Source organism: Lycium barbarum, chromosome 11 (genome assembly GCF_019175385.1).
Source record: "Lycium barbarum isolate Lr01 chromosome 11, ASM1917538v2, whole genome shotgun sequence".
NCBI lineage: Eukaryota > Viridiplantae > Streptophyta > Magnoliopsida > Solanales > Solanaceae > Lycium > Lycium barbarum.
Window position 1 is genome coordinate 76,697,870 of NC_083347.1, and position 23,988 is coordinate 76,721,857.

At 40.7% G+C, this 23,988-nt stretch overlaps 1 protein-coding gene across 1 annotated transcript; it reads left to right on the forward strand.

The window, feature by feature from the left end:
- Positions 1 to 2,316: 2,316 nt before the first annotated feature.
- LOC132619930 (uncharacterized) lies at positions 2,317 to 3,090 on the forward strand. The gene has a single exon (XM_060334679.1). The coding sequence runs from the start codon at positions 2,317 to 2,319 to the stop codon at positions 3,088 to 3,090; it is 774 nt and encodes a 257-aa protein (XP_060190662.1).
- The last annotated feature ends 20,898 nt before the right edge of the window (positions 3,091 to 23,988 follow it).

Below are 23,988 nucleotides of genomic sequence, written 5' to 3' on the forward strand. Positions count from 1 at the left end.
TAAAATGGCACATTTATGTTTTAAACGATTAGCATGTTTAGGAACGCGAGTAGTGTAATTTTATAAACTGCCTTGTGTGACTTACTTGCTTTCATATGTTTCGCTTAAATACTTAATTGATCTCAAGTACAGCCCACTAACCCAAAAAAAAAACAATAAACAAAAAATACACGTACTAAGTCTCGCAACCTTCTTAGAATATGAAGATGAACACCAAGAACGCACCAGAGCTGGAGGTTATAAGAAAGAATGAGGTCTCGCTTTGCCAAAAAATTCAAGATCTCAAAAAGCAAATCCGAGCAGTCAAGGCCAAGATCAAAGAGGTTGATGAGTTAATGGATTCGGCGGAATGTCCACCTAAAGAACCAATTGAAGCTCAAGGAAAGAACATCCTGGACAAGGGAAAAGGGATCCTTCCTGAATACATTCCGATAATGGAGGAATCAGAAGAGGAAGAAATGGAATCGGACTCGCAGGAGTCTACTTGGCCATCAAGAGAAGCTGCCTCCACTGCACCACTTAGCACAAAAAGAGAAGAAACTTCTACTGCGCCATCAAGTCCCAGAGAAGAGCCTGAGAAACGAATAGAGTATGTCCAACAGCCACGCTCGAATGGTGGGCCATTGCACTTAAGGCGCAGGATTGTCCCTACCGCGTCTTGCCTAAGCACATAACTAGCGAGGAGATGATGATCAAGTTTCGAAGCAAAGGGATAGTCAGTATCAGCTTTGACAGGTTGCCGCCGTGTGCTCCAGTCTTCGCGCACAAGAGGTGTCCTAATCACCGAGATCAGGCAGGGTACACCATCAACAAATGTTTGGCCTTTGAGAGAAGGCTCATCGAGCTGATAGATAAGAAAAGCATCACCATGATGTGGGGCCCATAATCACTTTTGGTCAACGACAACATCTCTCCAACCGAAGGGATTACGCTGAACACTCATATTTTGTGTTATGAATTTACGGTATTTAAGGACTCTTACGCCAGCATCTTCCAGAAGCTGGTCAACATCGGGAAGATTAGCCCCATCAGAACCAGAAGGGCTCAAACTGAAGGAGTTAGTCGCCGCACAATGTGTCTGTACCATTCTGGAGCGTTGGGGCATGACATAGAAGAGTGCGATGCATTCAAGTTTGAGATAGAGAACTTGGTCCACAAAGGCGCCATTTGGTTGGTGCTCCTACCTCAGTATTAGAATTTATGGCCAAAAAAGGTTGAACGAACAAACAACCTGTTTTGACCTAAAAAGAAATGTCACCTTTTGGGTAGTTTTAGGGGATCCCATTTTGTGTACTTAATACGGATTTGTCCCTTCTATTTTGTGTATATGGAACTGCGTTGATCTGATGTCCCGAGGAGGGATACACAGGAATCCCCTATCAGGCCTGGTCACGGGTAGGTTTTAAGGTAGAGAGTCTTATCTTATGTAAACCGAACTACGGAAGGGCCTGATTTCCCGAGGAGGGATACGTAGGTAGCCTACGTAAGACTCGATCCCTATATATTATAAATATTATATTCCCCTCACTTAACAAAGCCAAAGTACCCAAGACTCGGTACAAGAGATCAATTGAGCATTTAAATATTTATGTTCTAAGTGTTTTTAACTGCCATCTACGTGTGATATCTTGATTATCTTTCTATTACATAATGAAACTAACTCTGTTTACCTTTGAGTTATTCTTTTCTTGTAGAAAGAGAGGTTGATTCGTGTTCACAGTGGCATACTTCACAAGATCCAAAGCTGCAATAGCATCCTTATCCCAATAAGACAAAAGCAAAGCAAAAATGACTGGTACTTCAGAGAATGAAACTACCCCTACTGACATTGCTCTCAGAGAATCACCTCTGCGCGAACTGCCTGAGTCATCACCTACTGAAGATGTTATGAAAATGATGTTTGAGAAAATCGCCCATCTTCAAGAGTAAGTGGCACGAAACAAAGCTGCCCAAGAGGCCCCTGCTGAAGAAAGAAGGCCTCCACCGTTCTTTTCATCTCTGAATTCGCCATTACCCGACCACTTCCCCACCCGGTCCATTGTGACCACTATACCATTTACGCCAATCGACGGGCACATTGGTGCCTCACACCACACCCCACCACCAACTACCCAAATTTCCAAAACCGCTCACTCTATCCCTTCTTACCCAACACCACAAAATACCCATCCAAGCATCACAATACAACCAAGCATCATCTCGCTACCAACCGCCAAAACTACCCCTACTCACCGAACTCGCCCTGTTGTTTCCTTCCACACACCTGTCACCCCAGGCACCTTTTCACCTGATCAAGAAATTGATCACTACGCGGAGATGGAAAAAGCATGGAAGGCCGAGCAGGAAAAACAAGAAGAGAGGCTCGAGCAGAAGATGACCGCAATGCTCGACCGAACCATGAAAATCGCTCACATAGGCACGGGCCTAAGTTATGATGACTTGTGTATGCATCCAAAATTAGATTTACCCGAAGGCTTCAAGGTGCCGCGTTTTGTGTTATTTAATGGGGTGGGTAATCCGAAAGCGCATCTACGGGCCTACTGTGAACAAATGGTTGGCGTCCGAGACAACCAAATGCTCATCATGAGGCTGTTCAGCCGAAGATTGACCAGGGAAGCCTCAAAACAGTTCATGGCGCAAGACATACGCCATTGGATTACATGGGAAGACATGGCTGCTGCTTTCATGGAAAGATTTCGCTTTAACATGGAAAACGTACCAAACAGATATTATTTGGAAAAAGTCAAACCGAAATCCACCGAGAACTTTCGCGAGTATGCAAGTAGGTGGAGAACAGAAGCTGCCCAGGTACAACCGCCAATGAGCGAGGAAGAATTAGTGTCGATCTTCATCCATTCACAAGAAACGAATTTCTATGATAGGATGCTTTCAACGGGCGGAAGACCATTCTCCGAACTAGTTAAAATAGGAGAAGCCATAGAAGATGGTCTCAAAATAGGCCGAATCATAAGTATGACTGGAAAGTCCACTGGGTCAAGCTCAACTGGTTTATATGGAAGAAGAAGAAAGACGTGGCAAGCATATCCTACACTCCTAGTGCAAAACCCAAAAGAAGGGAGGAATTCCTGATGGAAGCATATGCTTTACATCCCCCAAACACTTACATACCTGCTCCTTACAATGTGGTGCCCGAATATTACGCGCAACTGACCTTCTAATCACCATCCCTAAATTACCAAACCCCACAAAATATCTTCCAATCACCTCCCCCGAATTACCAAGCTTCACAGCTAAAATATCAGAATCCCCCACCTCCTTACCGTCCACCACAAGATAACCCACCAAAATCAGTCGCCACCAAATGCTTATAATGTGCCACATCATAACTTTGAAAAGAAGCCTGCCCACGTGTTCACTCCGCTAATCGAATCACAGATTGATTTGTTCAAAAGATTGAGCGCAGCTGGGATGATCCAAACGCTCCCCCAAAAGTCGTTGACCCAAAGAACCGGTTCTACTGAGCAGATCAAACATGTGCCTACCATTCTAATGGCATAAGACATAGTACTGAGGACAACATCAATCTCAAGTACAAGATAAAGGACATGATCGACCGGAAAAAGATTGTACTCTAAATAGCTCCTCCAAATGTGAACACCAACCCCTTGCCAAACCATGGCAACAATTTGATTCATATGATCGAAAGAGAAGAGGACTGGGTCCCAAGCAAGCCCACAATCCAAGAACCTGTGAAAGAACTTAAGCGCACAGTGGTGTCGCTTTCCCTACAAGAACGCCCGTGATTCAAAGTATTAATCCCTGTGCCAGTTGTCGCGCATGTATCCCAAGTAACCCTTGCACCACCTCAAAAATAATTTGTGGTCCAAGTCGCTGTTGCCCACGGAATTATAAGATCGGGAAGGTGCTATACTTCCGAAGATCTAGCCCAAGGGGTACCTGGAAGAGAGGGAAATAAAAAAAGGGCGATCACTGAGGGTGAATGTCACGACCCGACTAGGGACCGCGATGGGTACCCGGGGCTAACCACCGAGCACCCCTCGTTCTACTACTTATCATGCTCATTGAACGTCTTTTTTATCAGAAACATACTCAATTTATAAGAAAATCATCTTTCATTCGGAAACATAAATAGTTTCATATGCACAAGCCCTTTGGTCATTAAAATATATATGTATATATATAAATATACATAGCAGCATCTTCGTGAGACCATACAACCCACACTGCGCATCTACGAGCCTCTACTAGAGTACTAGACATATGGACGGGACAGGACCACGTCGTGCCCAAAACATACATATACATATTAACCAAAAGAATAATCAATGGCACCTCCGGAAAATGGAGTGCTCTTCAAATCAGCTAATAGCTCCTACGGATCTGGAGCAAGATCACCTCCCTGTCTACCTGTGGGCATGACACAGCGTCCAAAGAAAAATGGACGTCAGTATGAACATTGTACTGAGTATGAGAGGCATAAACAATAATGATATATCAATGAAATAAGGGAAGTATCAATAAGAAACATCTGTATCTGACTGTCAAGTATAAAGGAAATGATGCATGCTGGCTTACTCATAATCGTCATCATGTCATATATGCATAAATATATAAGCTTCCCGTCCATATCGGATCGGTGTAATAATCATTAGCATTAGCCTGCGTCCAGGCCTCCCGCGTCCGGGGTATCATCTCATTCCGCCCACTAGTGGTGTCTGCCCATGCCATCTGGCCATGGTGTATACGCTTCCCGCCTTAGCGGTGACTGCCCGGCCATATAGGCACGGTGTTATATCATCATCATCATAATATGCTCATCATAGTGCATGCATAAAGACTCAAGGTTAACTATGCTTTATCGGGGTGACGTAAGGTCGTGATTCCCCAATTTCATTATGGAACACTCATTAACATCCTGACTCACCTTGAAGGGAATAGTATATGAGGTGAGTGTAAGCAATAAATGACATCATTGACGTTTTAGGAACATCAGATCATGAACATCTAGAACTTCTATACTTTAACTCATTACCTTGTGTAGCGATTTAGGAGCACAAGCTCATATTTTCCGGAACTTAAGAGATTCATGAAGAAGAAGGAAAGTCATACTATAGGATTCATGCCATAGAAAGAAAGGACTAGCCTCACATACCTTTTGCGCTTAACTAATCTATCGTTCGCTTGGTTTCCTTCGATGCCAACGTTTCTACCTTTAAGAGGAATCACATTCACATTAGTTACTCGGCTATAAGAACATTTTATCATTTCTAGGGAAAATTGGGCAGCACTTCCTTTGTTTATACTACTTTTCCCGTATTCTATATCAACTCCCAAACGTTAATAACAACATTCACAATATAGCAACAACAATCATCATTTATCTACACTTACCACAATTCACCATTTCTCTTTGATTTCTCCACAATTATGATTATAACTCGTTATCGCGTTTTCTCACATATAATACTTATTCCATGGTCTAAATGTCATTTATAACATATTCACAATCACAACATACCAACATTCATTATTCATCCCAATCACTATTCTACAATGACACTATTCACACATTCATGACCCAATTTCTATGTCTTTCCACAATCCAAGTGTTTCAACTTTTAACCACTCAAACCATATAAAATGGACATAAAACTCACCTTAGATGATGGATGAACAACACTCAAGTGGCGCTCCTCTTCTTGCAACAAAACCCTAACTCACTTCTCTTGAGTTTTCTTGGCTTAGATGAACTTTTAATGGGTTTCATACACTTGATTTCATGGATTTGGTGTAGTTGACCATGGTTTTCCCTTGAATTCTTGTGGATGAATAATGGAGAAATTTCTAGAGGTTTCTTTGGTGTATGGAGAATGAAAATGAAATGAAATAAAAATGAGGGAGGGTCCTTATATTAAATCATGAAATCAGTCCCGACCGATATGTACGGTACAATCGACGGAGCGTCGATCGGATCGACGGGGCGTCGATCTGGTCGTCGAAGTCGTTAAATTTACAGTGAGCAATCTGTCGTTTCCTTTCATTCTACGATGAGAAGAATGGTCTGTTGAACTGATCGACGAAGCGTCGACCTGTTCGTCGAATGGTCTTCGCTCCAGCTCAATGTTTACGACACAATCGACGAAGCGTCGACTCGTCCGACTGGAACGACAGTCGAACCCCCTTTTCGCAGAACTGCGGTGAAGTTTCATTTAACGAACTTTTCTCCCTTGCCTTTAACTTCTTTGGAATCTTAATTAGAATTATTAAGTATCCCTTCTTACTTGTAGGGACATCATGCTTACCTTAACTTACGTTAGTCCCTTCACCGCTCAGCAACCCGAAGTTCCAAGGTGTAACATTCTTCCCCCCTTTTGGAACATTCGTCCTCGAATGTTAAGTACTCGGGAATTCTACAAAAATTTTGCCAGAGTTTCCCCTGTAATATGGCGCTACCATCCTGTCACAACAACCCATAATAATCTGCCTCGCAGGGCTACAACACAATAAAACTCTAAGAAAGACTTACGAAAGCTCCCGAAGATAGGGGATATAATATCTGAGTAATGATGGAAATAGGGGTGTTCAGATACTCTAATTATTACACTTCATTTACTGCATACATACCTTATATTGCCGGTGTTTCATCTTGAACCTCTCCTGGGGGTTGGAATAAGTGTGGATACTTGGATTTCATTTTCTCTTCCGCTTCCCAAGTCATATCTTCTCGATTGATATTCCGCCATAAGACCTTAACCGAAGCCACTTCTTTGTTTCGAAGTCTTCGTACTTGCCTGTCTAAGATGGCAATGGGTACTTCTTCATATGCTAACTTTCTGTCACTTGCACATCATCTATTGGAACAATTCTCTTGGGATCTCCAACACACTTGCGGAGCATTGAGACATGAAAAACTGGGTGAACTGATTCAAGCTCTGAAGGCAAGTCTAATTCATAGGCCACTTGCCCCACCTTACGGATAATTTTGTAGGGTCCAATGTATCGAGGACTTAATTTCCGTTTCTTGCCAAATCTCATCACCCCTTTCATTGGCGACACCTTCAAAAATACCCAATCATCAATTTGAAATTCCAAGTCTCGCCGGCGGTTGTCCGCGTAAGACTTCTGGCGACTTTGGGCTGTCAGCAATCGATCTCGGATCACTTTGACTTTTTCTACCGCTTGCTGAACCAATTCAAGGCCTATTAACAGTACTTCCCCTATTTCTAACCATCCAATTGGGGACCTACACTTTCTTCCATATAAAGCCTCATACGGGGCCATTTGAATACTGTAATGGTAGCTATTGTTGTAAGCAAACTCAATAAGGGGTAGGTGATCATCCCAACTACCACCGAAATCTAGAACACATGCTTGGAGCATAGCTTCCAAAGTCTGAACAGTACGCTCGGCTTGTCCATCAGTTTATGGATGAAATGTCGTACTAAGCTTCACCTGGGTACCTAGACCTTCTTGAAAGGACTTCCAGAATTTGGCTGTAAACTGTGCTCCCCTATCTGTAATAATGGATAGTGGAATACCATGAAGTCGCATAATTTCTTTGAGATATAACCTCGCATAATCTTCTGCTGAGTATGTGGTCCTAACTGGAAGAAAATGAGATACCTTTGTTAATCTGTCCACAATTACCCATATAGAATCATACTTGCCTCGGGAACGGGGTAACCCCACGATAAAATCCATATTGATAACTTCCCATTTCCACGTGGGAATTTCCATCGCTTGCAATAATCCTCCTGGCTTCTGATGTTCGATCTTTACCTGTTGGCAATTTGGACATTGGGCTACAAATTCTGCTATGTCTCTCTTCATGCCATCCCACCAATATATCAATTTGAGATCGTGATACATCTTTGTTGCGCCTGGGTGAATAGAATACCGAGAATAATGGGCTTCTTCCAGAATTCGTCGGCGCAACTCTGCAACATTCGGAACACATAGCCTGCCTTGGTATCTGAGTATCTCATCCATCGAAGTTTTAAATGGAGATCTCTCTTTTTCATAAAGTGCGTCTCTATACTGGCTCAACTGAGGATCTTCATACTGTCGCTCTTTAACTTCCACATTCAGAGACGAAATCGTGGGATCATTAATACCAATCCCTGCATTACCTGAATCAATTACACGCACTCCAAGATTAGCTAGCTGGTAAAGCTCATGAATCATTTCTTTCCTTTCCGGAGGAACTTCACATAAATTGCCCATTGATCGGCGGCTAAGCGCATCGGCTACTACATTTGCTTTTCCAAGATGGTACAAAATATTCACATCATAATCTTTCAATAACTCTAACCACCGTCTCTGCCGCAGATTTAACTCCTTCTGCTTGAAAATGTATTGAAGGATCTTGTGATCTGTTAAATATCGACGTGCACCCCATACAAGTAATGTCTCCATATCTTTAATGCATGAATAACTGCAGCTAATTCGAGGTCATGAGTTGGATAGTTCTTTTCATGTTTCCGCAGCTGTCTCGAAGCATAAGCAATGACTCTACCGTGCTGCATTAGCATGCATCCTAATCCAACACCAGAAGCATCGCAGTATACTACATAACTATCGGACCCTTCTGGAACTGTTAAGACTGGAGCTGAGGTTAATCTGTCCTTCAACTCTTGGAAGCTGCGTTCACAAGCATCATTCCATAGAAATTTGGCTGACTTCTGGGTTAGCTTCGTCAATGGGGCAGAAATAGATGAGAAGCCCTCTACGAATCTTCTATAATAACCTGCCAATCCCAGAAAACTACAGACTTCTGTAGGCGTCGTAGGCCTTGGCCAAGTCTTCACGGCTTCAATTTTCTGAGTGTCGACTCGAATGCCATCGTCTGAAATAACACGGCCCAGAAATGTTACGGAATTCAGCCAAAACTTGCACTTTGAAAATTTTGCATATAATTCTCGAGCTCGAAGAATTCCAAGTACAATTCGCAAATAATCTGCATGTTCCGATTCTGTACGAGAGTACACCAAAATATCATCAATAAATACTATCACAAATAGATCCAAGAGAGGCATGAATACATTATTCATCAAATTCATAAACACGGTCGGAGCATTAGTCAGCCCAAACGACATCACTCGGAATTCATAGTGGCCATATCTCGTTCTGAAAGCTGTTTTGGGAATTGTTGACACCCAATTTTGTCCCGCCTCTCCTCCGAAATACCTATTTACGCTTCTAATATTTTTGGAAAATAAAAACAATATATATTATATTTTACTATAATTATTAGCCTCTTATCAATATCGGCGTTTCACTATTCTATTACCGCACTGATTATTATTATTATTATTATTATTATTATTATTATTATTATTATTATTATTATTATTATTATTATTATTATTATTATTATTATCATCATTTTCGGCATTTTATCAGCTTACGCACACGCATCGCATTTATCTTTGCATAATTAAATAATAGTGTTTATTTACTGTGGATTTTCGAAATATTATTACACGGCTATTACAACGCCATTTTTTATCTGAGCACTAATAATTTCATATTTTATATTAAGTAATATTTTAACACAAGTTATTTAAATAGGTCTTTTATTTAAATGTAGTAGCCCAATCAACTCATATTATTTTCGGACCAATTCAAAAAATCAGTCCACATTTTAATTTACCAACCCATTTTAATTCAGCCAGCCCATTTTAATGCCCAATCCACATTCAAATACCAGCCCAATATTTCAAAACGGACCAGTCCAACCCAAATTATTACCCGACCCGGACGGCCCATTTCCCATTTAACAAGGGAAACCAGGGGTTTCCCTCATTTTTTTCCCATCCCTCCGCCGCTTCCCCTCCCCGCTTCCTTCTCTCTCTTCTCTCCCCTTTCCCTTTTTTTTGCCCATCACTCACCACCGTGCCCTCTGACACCCCCACTCCCTCTGCCGCCTCCACTCCTCACGCCACTGCCACCCCACTCCGCCTTGTCCCCCACGCGTTTGTTCCCCCCACGTTTCCTCTGTCACCACCACTCCTTCGTTGTCCCCGCTCCCTTTCCTCTTTCTTCAACACAAAAAAAAAGCCTAAGAAAACCTATAAATATGTTGTGGAGTGGAATCGGTTAGGAGAGGATTTTTTTGGATTGGTGAAAACCCCCCCAAGAACCGAGAGGTTTTCGATTAAAAAATTCCCCAAGGAAACTGAGGGTTTTTCGATTCAGAAACCCCCTAAGAAATACCTTAATACTTCTTGATAGTCATTTCGAAACACAAGTCTTTAATTGTTCCAGTTCCCCTTCAAAATATCGACTTTTAATTTTTCGATATCGTCACAAAATTAAATATTGTTTTTTTTTGCTGTGGATGTTCGTCTGAATCCGAGCATACGCAAGTTCGAATTTCTGTAGTGTTCGAGTGGATATCGAAGCCCGTACCCACTTCGCTGCACTCGGAGAAGGTATTTTCTTTCCTTTGAGTTGTTTTAGTATTTGATTGGATGTTTGAAACTGTTTGTGCGATTTTTTTTTTTAGTCATATTTCAGTTTCGTTTGCAGTTATTCTGGTCGTGTTATACAGGTTTAGTCCGGTTCAATTTAGTTTTGTGACTATTTTAGCTCTATATGCTGGTTTAAATTGACCCTTATGCTGCAAGTTTGCCTTTGTTTACTGGTATGTTATTAGACTAATCACGTGTCGGTGTGGACTAGCTAGTCTGCCCATCCTGTTCGTATGCATTAGCCTTATGATCAGTTAGCTTAAACAAGTTTACTTTGGTTACGCTTTGATTTGGCCTGTTGTCAGTATAACCCATTGTTTCTTGTTTGATATTGGAGTAGTTTGAGAATGCCATGTTGGTTCGGGTGGCTCAGTTGTCAGTATGTTACTTAGTTTGATTTAGTTCAACTGCTATTGGATTAAGTATGGGTTATATTAGCCTAGTCGTTAACTTGCTGGTAGTTTTATTGTAGTCATTAGCGTGTCTATAGCATTTCATACTGCTCAAATTGTATAATTGGTCTAGTATCAACATGCTTTTGTGGCTTGAATAGATTATGCTAATAGCTAATTATTGTGCCTATTAAGATTATTATAAGCATGTTCAAGTTAGGTTCATGTCCTGTTCAAACATGTTTATCCAGATAGTTTTAGGTTATTAGTATTGTTCATATGTGTTTCTTTGCCTTATTTGGTTTGATTCCTGTTTGTTAGGGCATCAGCATTTGTGTAGTTTGACTGCTGTTTAATGAAGCAGCTTAACTTAATAATCATTTCTGGAACTTCTAACAGACTATAGAGTTTAGTTTGGCTATGTTCCATGTGTAAAAGGTGTTCTTTCCAGCTCAGTACTTAAGATGAGGCGAAATATGTTTTAAAACTAGTTCCTTCTTTTCCTTAAACTAGAACTCTCCTTTTCTCCCTCATGTCCTGGGTGATTTCTTTTCGAGACTTTACCTGAATGTTATAAACCTGCATAAATGCTTTGTGATAACATCATGTTAAAACAAATCATGGAAATAGATAAGCCCCGAGGACTGCTCTATTGATGTATGATCTATTATGATGATTTTACTCTCTTTTAAGTCGATCTGTTATGCATATTTCAGTTTAATCGGTTAATCTTGTCGAAGTGCTTGAATAATGATTAAAGAATAATGTTGAACTTGGTATATATGTTGGTTTTATTTATGGTATATGGTAAGGTGTTTTGTTAAAATGACTCATGATTAGGAATTGTTTTGTCTGATGAAAGCGGCTATATCTTAATGAATTAGAAGTCTAGGAGTTTGTGTACAGGGAACTGCTTGTGTATGAATAAGTGTTTGAGTTAGAGTATCCCTGTCTCTAAAGACTCCTAGTTTTCTTTAAGTGATCTGTTTGTCTAGTGTATATCGCTAGTTATGTGCCTATCTGTTTGTGCCTATTAAGATTATTATAAGCATGTTCAAGTTATGATCATGTCCTGTTCAAACATGTTTATCCAGATAGTTTTAGGTTATTAGTATTGTTCATATGTGTTTCTTTGCCTTATTGGGTTTGATTCCTGTTTGTTAGGGCATCAGCATTTGTGTAGTTTGACTGCTGTTTAATGAAGCAGCTTAACTTAATAATCATTTCTGGAACTTCTAACAGACTATAGAGTTTAGTTTGGCTATGTTCCATGTGTAAAAGGTGTTCTTTCCAGCTCAGTACTTAAGATGAGGCAAAATATGTTTTAAAACTAGTTCCTTCTTTTCCTTAAACTAGAACTCTCCTTTTCTCCCTCATGTCCTGGGTGATTTCTTTTCGAGACTTTACCCGAATGTTATAAACCTGTATAAATGCTTTGTGATAACATCATATAAAAACAAATCATGGAAATAGATAAGGCCCGAGGACTGCTCTATTGATGTATGATCTATTATGATGATTTTACTCTCTTTTAAGTCGATCTGTTATGCATATTTCAGTTTAATCGGTTAATCTTGTCGAAGTGCTTGAATAATGATTAAAGAATAATGTTGAACTTGGTATATTTGTTGGTTTGATTTATGGTATATGGTAAGGTGTTTTGTTAAAATGACTCATGATTAGGAATTGTTTTGTCTGATGAAAGCGGCTATATCTTAATGAATTAGAAGTCTAGGAGTTTGTGTACAGGGAACTACTTGTGTATGAATAAGTGTTTGAGTTAGAGTATCCCTGTCTCTAAAGACTCCTAGTTTTCTTTAAGTGATCTGATTGTCTAGTGTATATTGCTAGTTATGTGGGATCTGTGGTGGTTTTGGTGAACAAATGTTATATGGCCAGTATACCTCTTTACATTTAATAGGCGTTTGTATATTGCAAGTATACTCCACTGATCCATTTTATTTACATTATGTGTGTTTATCCTTATTTGTCAATTGGGTACTAATCCTTTTCCTTTCATTTTATGCATGATCATCGCATACGAGTCCGAGAGACTCGGTCTTCTCCTGCATTCGTTGTTGGGCTAAAGCCCAACGAAATCTTCTCGAGTCATCTCCAAATCAGCCCCTGTCCGCAGTCAAAATAAGAAGCTAAAAAAAATTCTGGGCTCAAGCCCAATAGCAGCTATGGATCGCAACAATCCAAACGGGGCCTAAGCCCAATCATGTGCACAGTTCCAGTAGTTGGGCCTTAAAATGGGCCAGATCCATTTCATCTTTTTCCTTCTCTCTCTTCCTTATTTTATTGTTGTGTATTTTGTTATTTGCCTTGTACGACTAACCTTATCTTATTTTATTAACTTAGGTGAATCCTAATGAATTGGTAGATTCAGTTTTAGTAATGGGTAGTTAGTTTAAGAGAGACTAACAATCAATTCCATAAATTCCATTTTCTTCTTTTTATATTAAAGTTATTTATAGTATCCATAATATTTACTTCTAGAATAGTTGATAGTATAAAATTCATATTTTTGAATTAAAGGAGTTATATTTTTATTATCTTAATTTCAAAACATCATTAATATGCAAACATAAATTCAAACATATTATAAATAACTCTTCAAGTTTGAATCAATCACATCTATGTTTAGCCGAGTATAATTAAATAGATCAGTAAAAAGAGAGAAATTCATCATCTCTGCATTCTATTTTTTAAAAACAAGTCTAGATTTCTTACGCTATTATACTGATATAATGTCATATTGGCTAGGTTTTCTCTTAAAAGCTGTTATTTATATACAAATCATTATATTTTGCTAGTCTCACTTTTATAATAAAAATTATTATTAACGACATTTATAAATTTTTATTTTTTAAGTGGACTACTATGCATTTCTTCAAGTCAGTTTAAATAGCATAATTATGTTTTCCTTTAAAACCTCAATAATATTTATAATCTATTTTTTCTTAAGAGTTAAGCATTATATTTAATCTAAATTAATAACTTAAGTTTGGTCGGATAACCGTAAGTTAACGGATTCTAAAGGATGCCTAACCCCTTCCCTTTAGGATAATATAGAGCCCTTACCTAGAATCACACTGGTTAAGCAGACTATTAATGGAGGTTTAGTTTTAACTTTACCTTAGTTAATAATTAGGTGTCCTAATTCACCGTTAAACTAATTAGGTGGCGACTCCTCAAAACAAAATAAATAGGAATCACCAATATGTTGTACTCTAATTTTAACCCGGTTAAAATGGGGTATGACAGGAATATCTTCTTCTCTAACCCTCACTTGATGATAGCCCGACCTCAGGTCTACTTTAGAAAACCACTTGGCACCCTGCAGTTGATAAAATAAATCGTCAATTCTTGGGAGAGGATATTTGTTCTTTATCGTCACCTTATTCAACTGCCTATAATCGATGCACATTCGTAGGGAAACATCTTTCTTACATTCGTAGGGAACCATATTTCTTTCTCACAAACAAGACTGGTGCTCCCCACGGCGATGAACTGGGTCTAATAAACCCTTTTTCAAGAAAATCTTTCAACTGCGCCTTTAGCTCTTTCAATTTTGCCGGAGCCATTCGATAAGGAGGAATAGAGATAGGCTTGGTGTCCGACAACACATCAATGGCGAAGTCAATTTCTCTTTCTGGAGGAAGGCCTGGAAGTTCATCTGGAAATACATCCGAAAATTCATTCACTACCGGAACAGATTGGAAAGTTGGAGACTTTGCTTCGGTATCATGAACTCGGACTAGATGATAAATGTAGCCTTTGGCTATCATCTTTCTTGCCTTGAGGTAGGAAATAAACCTACCTTTTGGAGATGCTGCACTACCCTTCCATTCAAGCACGGGCTCTCCCGGAAATTGAAATCGAACTATGTTCATTCGGCAATCGACATTAGCATAGCATGATGCGCCATACCCATAATTACAGCGAAATCTAACATTTCAAGCTCAACTAAATCAACTTTAGTTTGGCGATCACATATCACTATCACAAAATTTTTATACACTTGTCTAGCTATCACGGGATCACCAACCGGAGTAGATACCTCAAAAGGTTTAATTGGCTCAGGTTTCTCCCCGATACGACCAACAACATACGGGGTAATATAAGAGAGTGTAGAACCTGGATCTATCAAGGCATATACATCATGGGAAAATATGCATAATGTACCTGTAACCACATCGGGGGAGGACTCAAGATCCTGTCGTCCGGCTAAAGAATATATGCGGGGCTGTGTAGCACCTGAATTAGATACTCCCCCTCGGCCTCTACCTCGGCCCGCTGGAGTCTGAGAAGTCTGCCCTACCGGGCGCACGGAAGAAGAACCAGCTGCAGATCCTGTGGGCTGAATGCCAACTCTACCGCTCGCCGACGGGCAATCTCGCATCATGTGCCCAATCTGCCCACAGGCATAGCAAACATCCGAACCTTGGCGACATTGTCCAGAATGTAGTCTACCGCATTGGCTACACCGTGGCACTGGGGTCTCCTCTGACTATAATCTTCCCTGAACTGAGAATCCGAGGCCCTCGAACTCTAACCCGGTCCTGAATGAAAAGAACGATCAAATCTCCTACCCGTGAATCGAGGAGGTGCACTAGTCACCGACTGGCCTGAATATTAGGAATAAGTCTGCCTCAATCCCCCTCTATAATCACTGCCTGCCCCCATAGATCTGGCCCTTTTGCTTTGCCTTCTATCAACATCACGATCACCTCTTGGTTGTGGCTGTCGTCCTTCTAAGTTCTGGGCATGGGCTTGTATTCGGGAAATATCCATCCCTTCTTGCAATGAAGCCGTCAAACAATCCTTGAACAATTGTGGCCCCAAGCCACTCACAAACCTGTGCGCCCTATCTCCCATATCGGCCACCATAGTCGGGGCATATCTAGCCAAGGAATTAAATTGTAGGCTATACTCCCGGGCACTCATATTTCCTTGCTTCAAATTTAGAAATCTATCCGCTCTGGCTCGGCGGACCTCGGGTGGCAAATAATGGCGAATGAAGGCATCGACCAATTCTGGCCACACGGGAGGAGGCACATTTTCTCTCCTTGATGCTATTCAATTATTATACCACAACACCGCCACATCTCGGAGTCTATAAGATGCCAACTCCACGGATTCAGTCTCAGAGGCTTGAATGATTCTCAATGTTCTCAACATCTCGTCAATGAAACCTTACGGGTCTTCATCCGGCTTTGACCCGAAAAACTCCGGAGGATTCAAGCTCATAAAATCATGGGCTCGGGTACTAACTGACCGATCACTTGGGATCGCAGTCTGCCGCTGTGCCTGTGCGGCAACCAATTGTGTCAATAGATGAATGACCTCAGTCACTTGTTGACCCGAAGCAATCGGTGGAGGAACCGGAGCTGAAACTCCTCCTGGTTCTTCTACATTAGGCAGGGTGGAGGAAGTATTAGATAAGGCCTCATTATGTCTTGCCCTTCTAGGCGGCTGTAGCTTTTCCTTTTGGCGGCATTTCTGAAATCACAACACACTATTAAGGAGGATAAAATCTTATACACGGCTCTATCGCACGATCTCATAAGAAGAAAGATGGTCATTTTTCCTAAATGCCCTGTAGCCTCCTGTTTATTGATGTGGCGCGCAACACACCACAAACAAGGTTCTACTAGACACGACACGTAGACAATTCCTAGGACTGAACTGCTCTGATACCACTTCTGTCACGACCCGACTAGGGGCCGCGACGGGTACCCGGGGCTAACCACCGAGCACCCCTCGTTCTTCTACTTATCATGCTCCTTGAACGTCCTTTTTATCAGAAACATACTCAATTTATAAGAAAATCATCTCTCATTCGGAAACATAAATAGTTTCATATGCACAAGCCTTTTGGTCATTAAAATAATATATATATATATATATATATATATATACAAGTTAACAACCTCATGAGACTATACCACCCACACTGCGTATCTAGGAGCCTCTACTAGAGTACTAGACATATGGACGGGACAGGACCCCGTCGTGCCCAAAACATACATATACATATAAACCAAAAGAATAATCAATGGCACCTCCGGAAAATGGAGTGCTCTTCAAATCAGCTAATAGCTCTTACGGATCTGGAGCAAGATCACCTCCCTGTCTACTTATGGGCATGACACAACGTCCAAAGAAAAACGGAAGTCAGTACGAACATTGTACTGAGTATGAGAGGCATAAACAATAATGATATGTCAATGAAATAAGGGAAGCATCAATAAGAAACATCTGTATCTGACTGTCAAGTATAAAGGAAATGATGCATGCTGGCTTACTCATAATCATCATCATGTCATATATGCATAAATATATAAGCTGCCCGTCCGTATCGGATCGGTGTAATTATCATTAGCCTGTGTCCAGGCCTCCCGCGTCTGGGGTATCATCTCATGCCGTCCACTAGTGGTGTCTGCCCATGCCATCTGGCCATGATGTATACGCTGCCCGCCTTAGCGGTGACTGCCCGACCATATAGGCGCGGTGTTATATCATCATCATCATAATATGCTCATCATAGTGCATGCATAAAGACTCAAGGTTAACTATGCTTTATCGGGGTGACGTAAGGTCGTGATTCCCCGATTTCATTATGGAGCACTTATTAACATCCTGCCTCACCTTGAAAGGAATAGTATATGAGGTGAGTGTAAGCAATAAATGACATCATTGACGTTTTAGGAACATCATATCATGAACATCTAGAACTTCTATACTTTAACTCATTACCTTGTGTAGCTATTTAGGAGCATAGGCTCATATTTTCCGGAACTTAAGAGATTCATGAAGAAGAAGGAAAGTCATACTATAGGATTCATGCCATAGAAAGAAAGGACTAGCCTCACATACCTTTTGAGCTTAACTAATCTATCGTTCGCTTGGTTTCCTTCGATGCCCACGTTTCTACCTTCAAGAGGAATCACATTAACATTAGTTACTCGGCTATAAGAACATTTTATCATTTCTAGGGAAAATTGGGCAGCACTTCCTTTATTTATACTACTTTTCCCACATTTTATATCAACTCCCAAACGTTAATAACAACATTCACAATATAGCAACAACAACAATCATCATTTATCTACACTTACCACAATTCACCATTTCTCTTTGATTTCTCCAATATTATGATTATAACTCGTTATCGCGTTTTCTCACATATAATACTTATTCCATGGTCTAAATGTCATTTATAACATATTCACAATCACAGCATACCGACATTCATGATTCATCCCAATCACTATTCAACAATGACACTATTCACACATTCATGACCCAATTTCTATGTCTTTCCACAATCCATGTGTTTCAACTTTTAACCACTCAAACCATATAAAATGGTCATAAAACTCACCTTAGATGATGGACGAACAACACTCAAGTGGAGCTCCTCTTCTTGCACCAAAACCCTAACTCACTTCTCTTGAGTTTTCTTGGCTTAGATGAACTTTTAATGGGTTTCATACACTTGATTTCATGTATTTGGTATAGTTGACCATGGTTTTCCCTTGAATTTTACCATGGTTTTCCCTTGAATTCGTGTGGATGAATAATGGAGAAAGTTCTAAAGGTTTCTTTAGTGTGTGGAGAATGAAAATGAAATGAAATAAAAATGAGGGAGGGTCCTTATATTAAATCATGAAATCAGTCCCGACCGAGATGTACGGTACGATCGATGGAGCGTCGATCGGATCGACGGGGCGACGATCTGGTCGTCGAAGTCGTTAAATTTCCAGTGAGCAATCTGTCGTTTCCTTTCATTCTACGGTGATAAGAACAGTCCGTCGAACTGATCGACGGAGCGTCGACCTGTTCGTCGAATGGTCTTCGCTCCAGCTCAATTTTTACGGCACAATCGACGAAGCGTCGACTCGTCCGACGGTACAAAGAACGACAGTCGAACCCCCTTTTCGCAGAACTGCGGTGAAGTTTCATTTAACGAACTTTTCTCCCTTGCCTTTAACTTCTTTGGAAACTTAATTAGAATTATTTAGTATCCCTTCTTATTTGTAGGGATATCATGTTTACCTTAACTTACGTTAGTCCCTTCACCGCTTAGCAACCCGAAGTTCCGAGGTGTAATAGTGAAGCTGAAGATTTCTGGTGCCGGATACAGCCCAAAGAATACTCCATTATGGAGCACCTAAAGAAAACACCTGCCCAAATTTCGATATTGGCACTTTTACAAAGTTCACCCCAGTATCGCTTGGCTCTAATGAAGGTCTTAGAGGAAGCCCACGTCCTAGCTGGGACGAGTAGCAAAAATCTGGCCGAAATGGTCACCCATGTTATGGAGAAACACCAAATTACCTTCATGGAAAAATAGTTGCCCAAGGAAGGCACCGATTACAACAAAGCACTGCACATCACTGTCATGTGCCGCAACAAAGTAGTGACTCGCGTGTTGATTGACAACGGAGTAGGACTCAACATTTGCGTCGAGTCTACCATGACTCAGCTGGGATATGACCTTGGAAAGGTTCCTCAGAGCCACACTAATAGAAGAACATTTGACGGAGGTCGATGTTATGCCACCGGAGCAGTGGACTTGGACGTTCAAATAGGTCCAACAGAGTTCACTACGGAGTTTCAGGTTATAGAAATACCTGCCAACTACAATCTACTCTTGGGGAGGCCATGGATCCACATAGCAGGAGCGGTACCATCTTCACTTCACTAGTCTTTCAAATTCGTCTGGGTAGAACAAAAATTGATAATCCATGGAGAGGCGAGCATGCATAATTATCCGGACAATTCTGTGCCCGTCATCAAAGCTAGTGAAGTGAAGAGCCAGGACAATTTGTCCTGGCTCTTCGGTTAGACAATTCTGTTACTGGCTCTTCGGTAGAGAAAGATGAATTTATTTTGAAAAAATAGGGAGAATCGATCAAGGACCGATTACTCACCTTTTATCATTCTATGTACCTCGTAATGTTTTCAAAACGAAAATGGCTTGATGTTGATCCAAGCTAGGACCACAGTTTGTACTTTTATTAATTTAAATCAAAGAAAGCCTCAGTTTAAACAAAACAATTTTATTTAGTTATTGCGCATGCATGTTTTACATTAACATACTTTGCTTTGAATTTTTTCAGTAACAAAAATTATAAAAGAACTCTAAATGTCATGACATATTGCGAAACAAATGAGTCAAGCAGCGTAGAGGAAGAAGAGTACGAGGAATACGATGATACCATAATGTTGCCCGAGGGTCTCGCGGAAGAAGTACAACAGTTAGAAAGTGAGTAGAAACCAAACATGGACCAAATAGAGGCCATAAATCTAGGTGATGAAGAGAATGTCAAAGAGATAAGGATAAGTGCACACCTACAGATGGCTTTAAAAGAAGAATTGATAAATTTGCTGAAGGAGTTCGTGGATATCTTTGCACGGTCATACGCCGACATGCCAGGGTTGAGTTCCAGCGTAGTATCCCATAAGTTACCTATCAACAATGGCTTCACTCCGGTAAAACAGAAAGCCCGACAATTCAAGCCGGACCTCAATATCGGCATCAAGGACGAGGTAGAAAATCAAATCAATTCTGAGGTAGTATAAGTAACCTCATACCCCACCTGGTTGGCCAACATAGTTCCAGTACCCAAAAAGGATGGAAAGATAAGGATCTGTGTGGCTTACCGGGATCTCAACAAAGCCAGTCCAAAGGACAATTACCCACTGCCAAACATCCACATACTTATAGATAATTGTGCCAAGCACAAGCTACAATCAATTGTGAATTGTTTTGCCGGTTACCATCAAATCCTAATGGATAGAGAGGACGAGGAGAAAATAGCCTTCATTACTCCATGGGGAGCATACCATTACAGAGTGATGCCCTTCAGCCTTAAAAATGCTGATGCAACCTACATGAGAGCCATGACCACCGTTTTCCACGACAAGATTCATAGAGAAATTGAAGTATACGTGGACGATGTCATTATCAAGTCAAGGGAAAATTCAGAGCATATTAGTCATTTGAGGAAATTTTTCGATAGGCTTCGAAAGTTCAACTTGAAATTGAACCCGGCTAAATGTGCGTTCAGAGTACTGGCTAGAAAATTACTGGGGTTCATAGTCAGCCGAAGGGGCATATAGGTAGACCCAATGAAGATCAAAGCAATCCAAGAATTACCTCCTCCCAAAACCAAGAAAGAAGTCATGAGTTTCTTGGGAAGGTTAAATTACATTGGACGATTCATATCTCAATCCGCCATCATTGTGGAGCCTATCCTCAAGCTTTTAAAGAAAGACGCTCCCACAAAATGGACAGAAGAGTGCCAGAAGGAATTTGATACTATCAAGAGATACCTTTCTAATATACCATTCTTAGTACCACTAAGGACCGGAAGCCCACTATTGCTATACTTATCGATTGCTAAAAATGCCTTCGGTTGCATATTAGGATAACACGATGAAAAAGGGAAAAAGGAAAGTGCCATTTACTACCTGAGCAAAAAGTTCACTGCCTATGAGACAAGATATACACTAGTGGAGAAACCCTGCTGCGCTTTAACTTGGGTGGCCCAGAAATTAAGACATTATTTGTCTTCCTATACCTCTCACCTTATATCCAAGACGGATCCATTGAGATATATCTTCCGTCAACCTATGCCCATCAGGAAGTTGGTCAAATGGCAAATGCTGTTGAGCAAATTCGACATTGTATAAGATTTCTGGAGACTTTGGGCTGTCAACAATCGATCTCGGATAACCTTGATCTTTTCCACCGCTTGTTGAACCAACTCCGGACCTATTAGTTGTACCTCTCATACTTCAAGCTATCCAATTGGTGATCTACACTTCCTTCCATATAAAGCCTCATATAGGGCCATCTAAATACTGGAATGATAGTTGTTGTTGTATGCAAACTCAATAAGAGGTAAGGTACCATCCCAACTACCTCCGAAATCTAGCACACATGGCCGTAACATGTCTTCCAAGGTCTGAATGGTGCGTTCAGCTTGTCCATCTGCCTGGGGGTGAAATGCTGTGCTGAGCTTTACTTGAGTACCCAAACCTTCTTGGAAGGACTTCCAGAACTTAGCTGTAAATTGTGATCCCTTGTCAGTAATAATAGACATGGGGACACCATGAAGCCATACTACTTCTTTAAGGTACAGTTTTGCATAATCTTCTGCCGCATAGGTAGTTCTGACTGGTAGAAAATGAGCCGATTTTGTGAGTCTATCAACAATTACCCATATGGGATCATATTTGCGCTGACAACGAGGCAAGCCTACAATGAAATACATGTTAATCACTTCACATTTCCAAGTTGGAATTTCCATCGCTTGCAATAATCCTCCTGGCTTTTGATGTTTAATCTTCATTTGTTGGCAATTGGGACACTGAGCTGCTATATCTTTCTTCATTCCATCCCATAAATACATTAACTTGAGATCGTGATACATCTTTGTTGCTCCTGGATGAATGGAATAACGGGAGTAAGGAGCTTCTTCCAGAATATGACGACGTAGTCCTGCCACATCTGGCACACATAGCCTGCCTCGATACCTGAGAACTCCATCTGCAGAAGCCTCAAATGGAGACTTCTCTTTCTCAGGAAATGTATTTCTATAGTGACTCAACTGGGGATCTTCATACTGGTGCTCTTTCACTCCCATGTCTAGAGATGAAACAACTGGGTTATGCAAAGTAACTCTTGTGTCGCCCGAGTCCATTAAGCGAACTCCTAGGCTAGCTTGCTAGTGGAGCTCATGGACTAATTCTTTCTTCTCCGGAGGGACCTCACATAGGCTACCCATTGATTTGTGGCTAAGTCCGTCAACCACTACATTCGCCTTTCCCGGATGATATAAATACTTACATCATAATATTTTAATAACTCTAACCACCGCCTCTGTCGTAGATTTAGCTCTTTCTGCTTGAAAATATATTGGAGACTCTTGTGATCTGTATAAATATCAACATGCACACCGTACAAGTAATGTCTCCACATTTTTAGTGCATGAATAACCACATCTAATTCAAGATCATGGGTCGGATAGTTCTTTTCATGTTTCCACAACTGCCAGGAAGCATAGGCAATGACTTTACCGTGCTGCATCAACACACAGCCCAATTCGACACCGGAGGCATCTCAATAAACAGCATAACCATCTGGTCCTTCTGGAAGTGTCAGGACTGGAGCTGAAGTTAATTTGTCCTTCAATTCCTAGAAACTACGTTCACAAGCATCGATCCACTGAAATTTTACTAATTTCTAAGTTAGCTTCATTAATGGTGCTGAAATAGAATAAAATTCTTCCACAAATCTTCTATAATAGCTTGCTAAACCCAAAAAGCTACGGACCTCTGTAGGTGTTGTAGGCCTTGGCCAAGTCTTCACAACTTCAATTTTTTGAACATCAACTCGAATGTCGTCCGCTGAAATGATATGGCCCAGAAAAGTTACCGAATTCAGCTAGAATTTGCATTTAAAAAATGTAGCATACAATTCACGAGCCCAAAGAATTTCAAAGACAGTACGCAAATAATCTGCATGTTCTGCTTCAGTCCGAGAATATACTAGAATGTCATCAATGAAAACTATCACAAATAGATCTAAGAAAGGCCTGAACACATTATTCATCAAATTCATGAACACCGCTGGGGCATTTGTCAACCCGAATGACATCACTCGAAATTCATAATGACCATATCTGGTTCTGAAAGCTGTTTTGGGAATATCTTCTTCTCTAACTCTCACTTGATGATACCCCGATCTCAGATCAATTTTAGAAAACCACTTGGAACCATGTAACTGGTCAAACAAATCATTGATTCTCAGAAGAGGATATTTATTCTTGATTGTCACTTTGATCAATTGCCTATAGTCAATGCATATTCACAAAGATCCATCTTTCTTCCTAACGAACAAGACAAGTGCTCCCCATGGCGATGAACTAGATATAATGAATCCCTTCTCAAGTAAATCCTGCAGTTGTGCCTTTAACTCTTTCAATTCTGCAGGAGCCATTCTGTAAGAAGGAATAGATTAGGTTTAGTATCCGGCAGCACATCAATAGCAAAATCAATCTCCCGCTCCGGTGGAAGGCCTGGAAGTTCATCTGGAAATACATCCAGAAATTCATTTACTA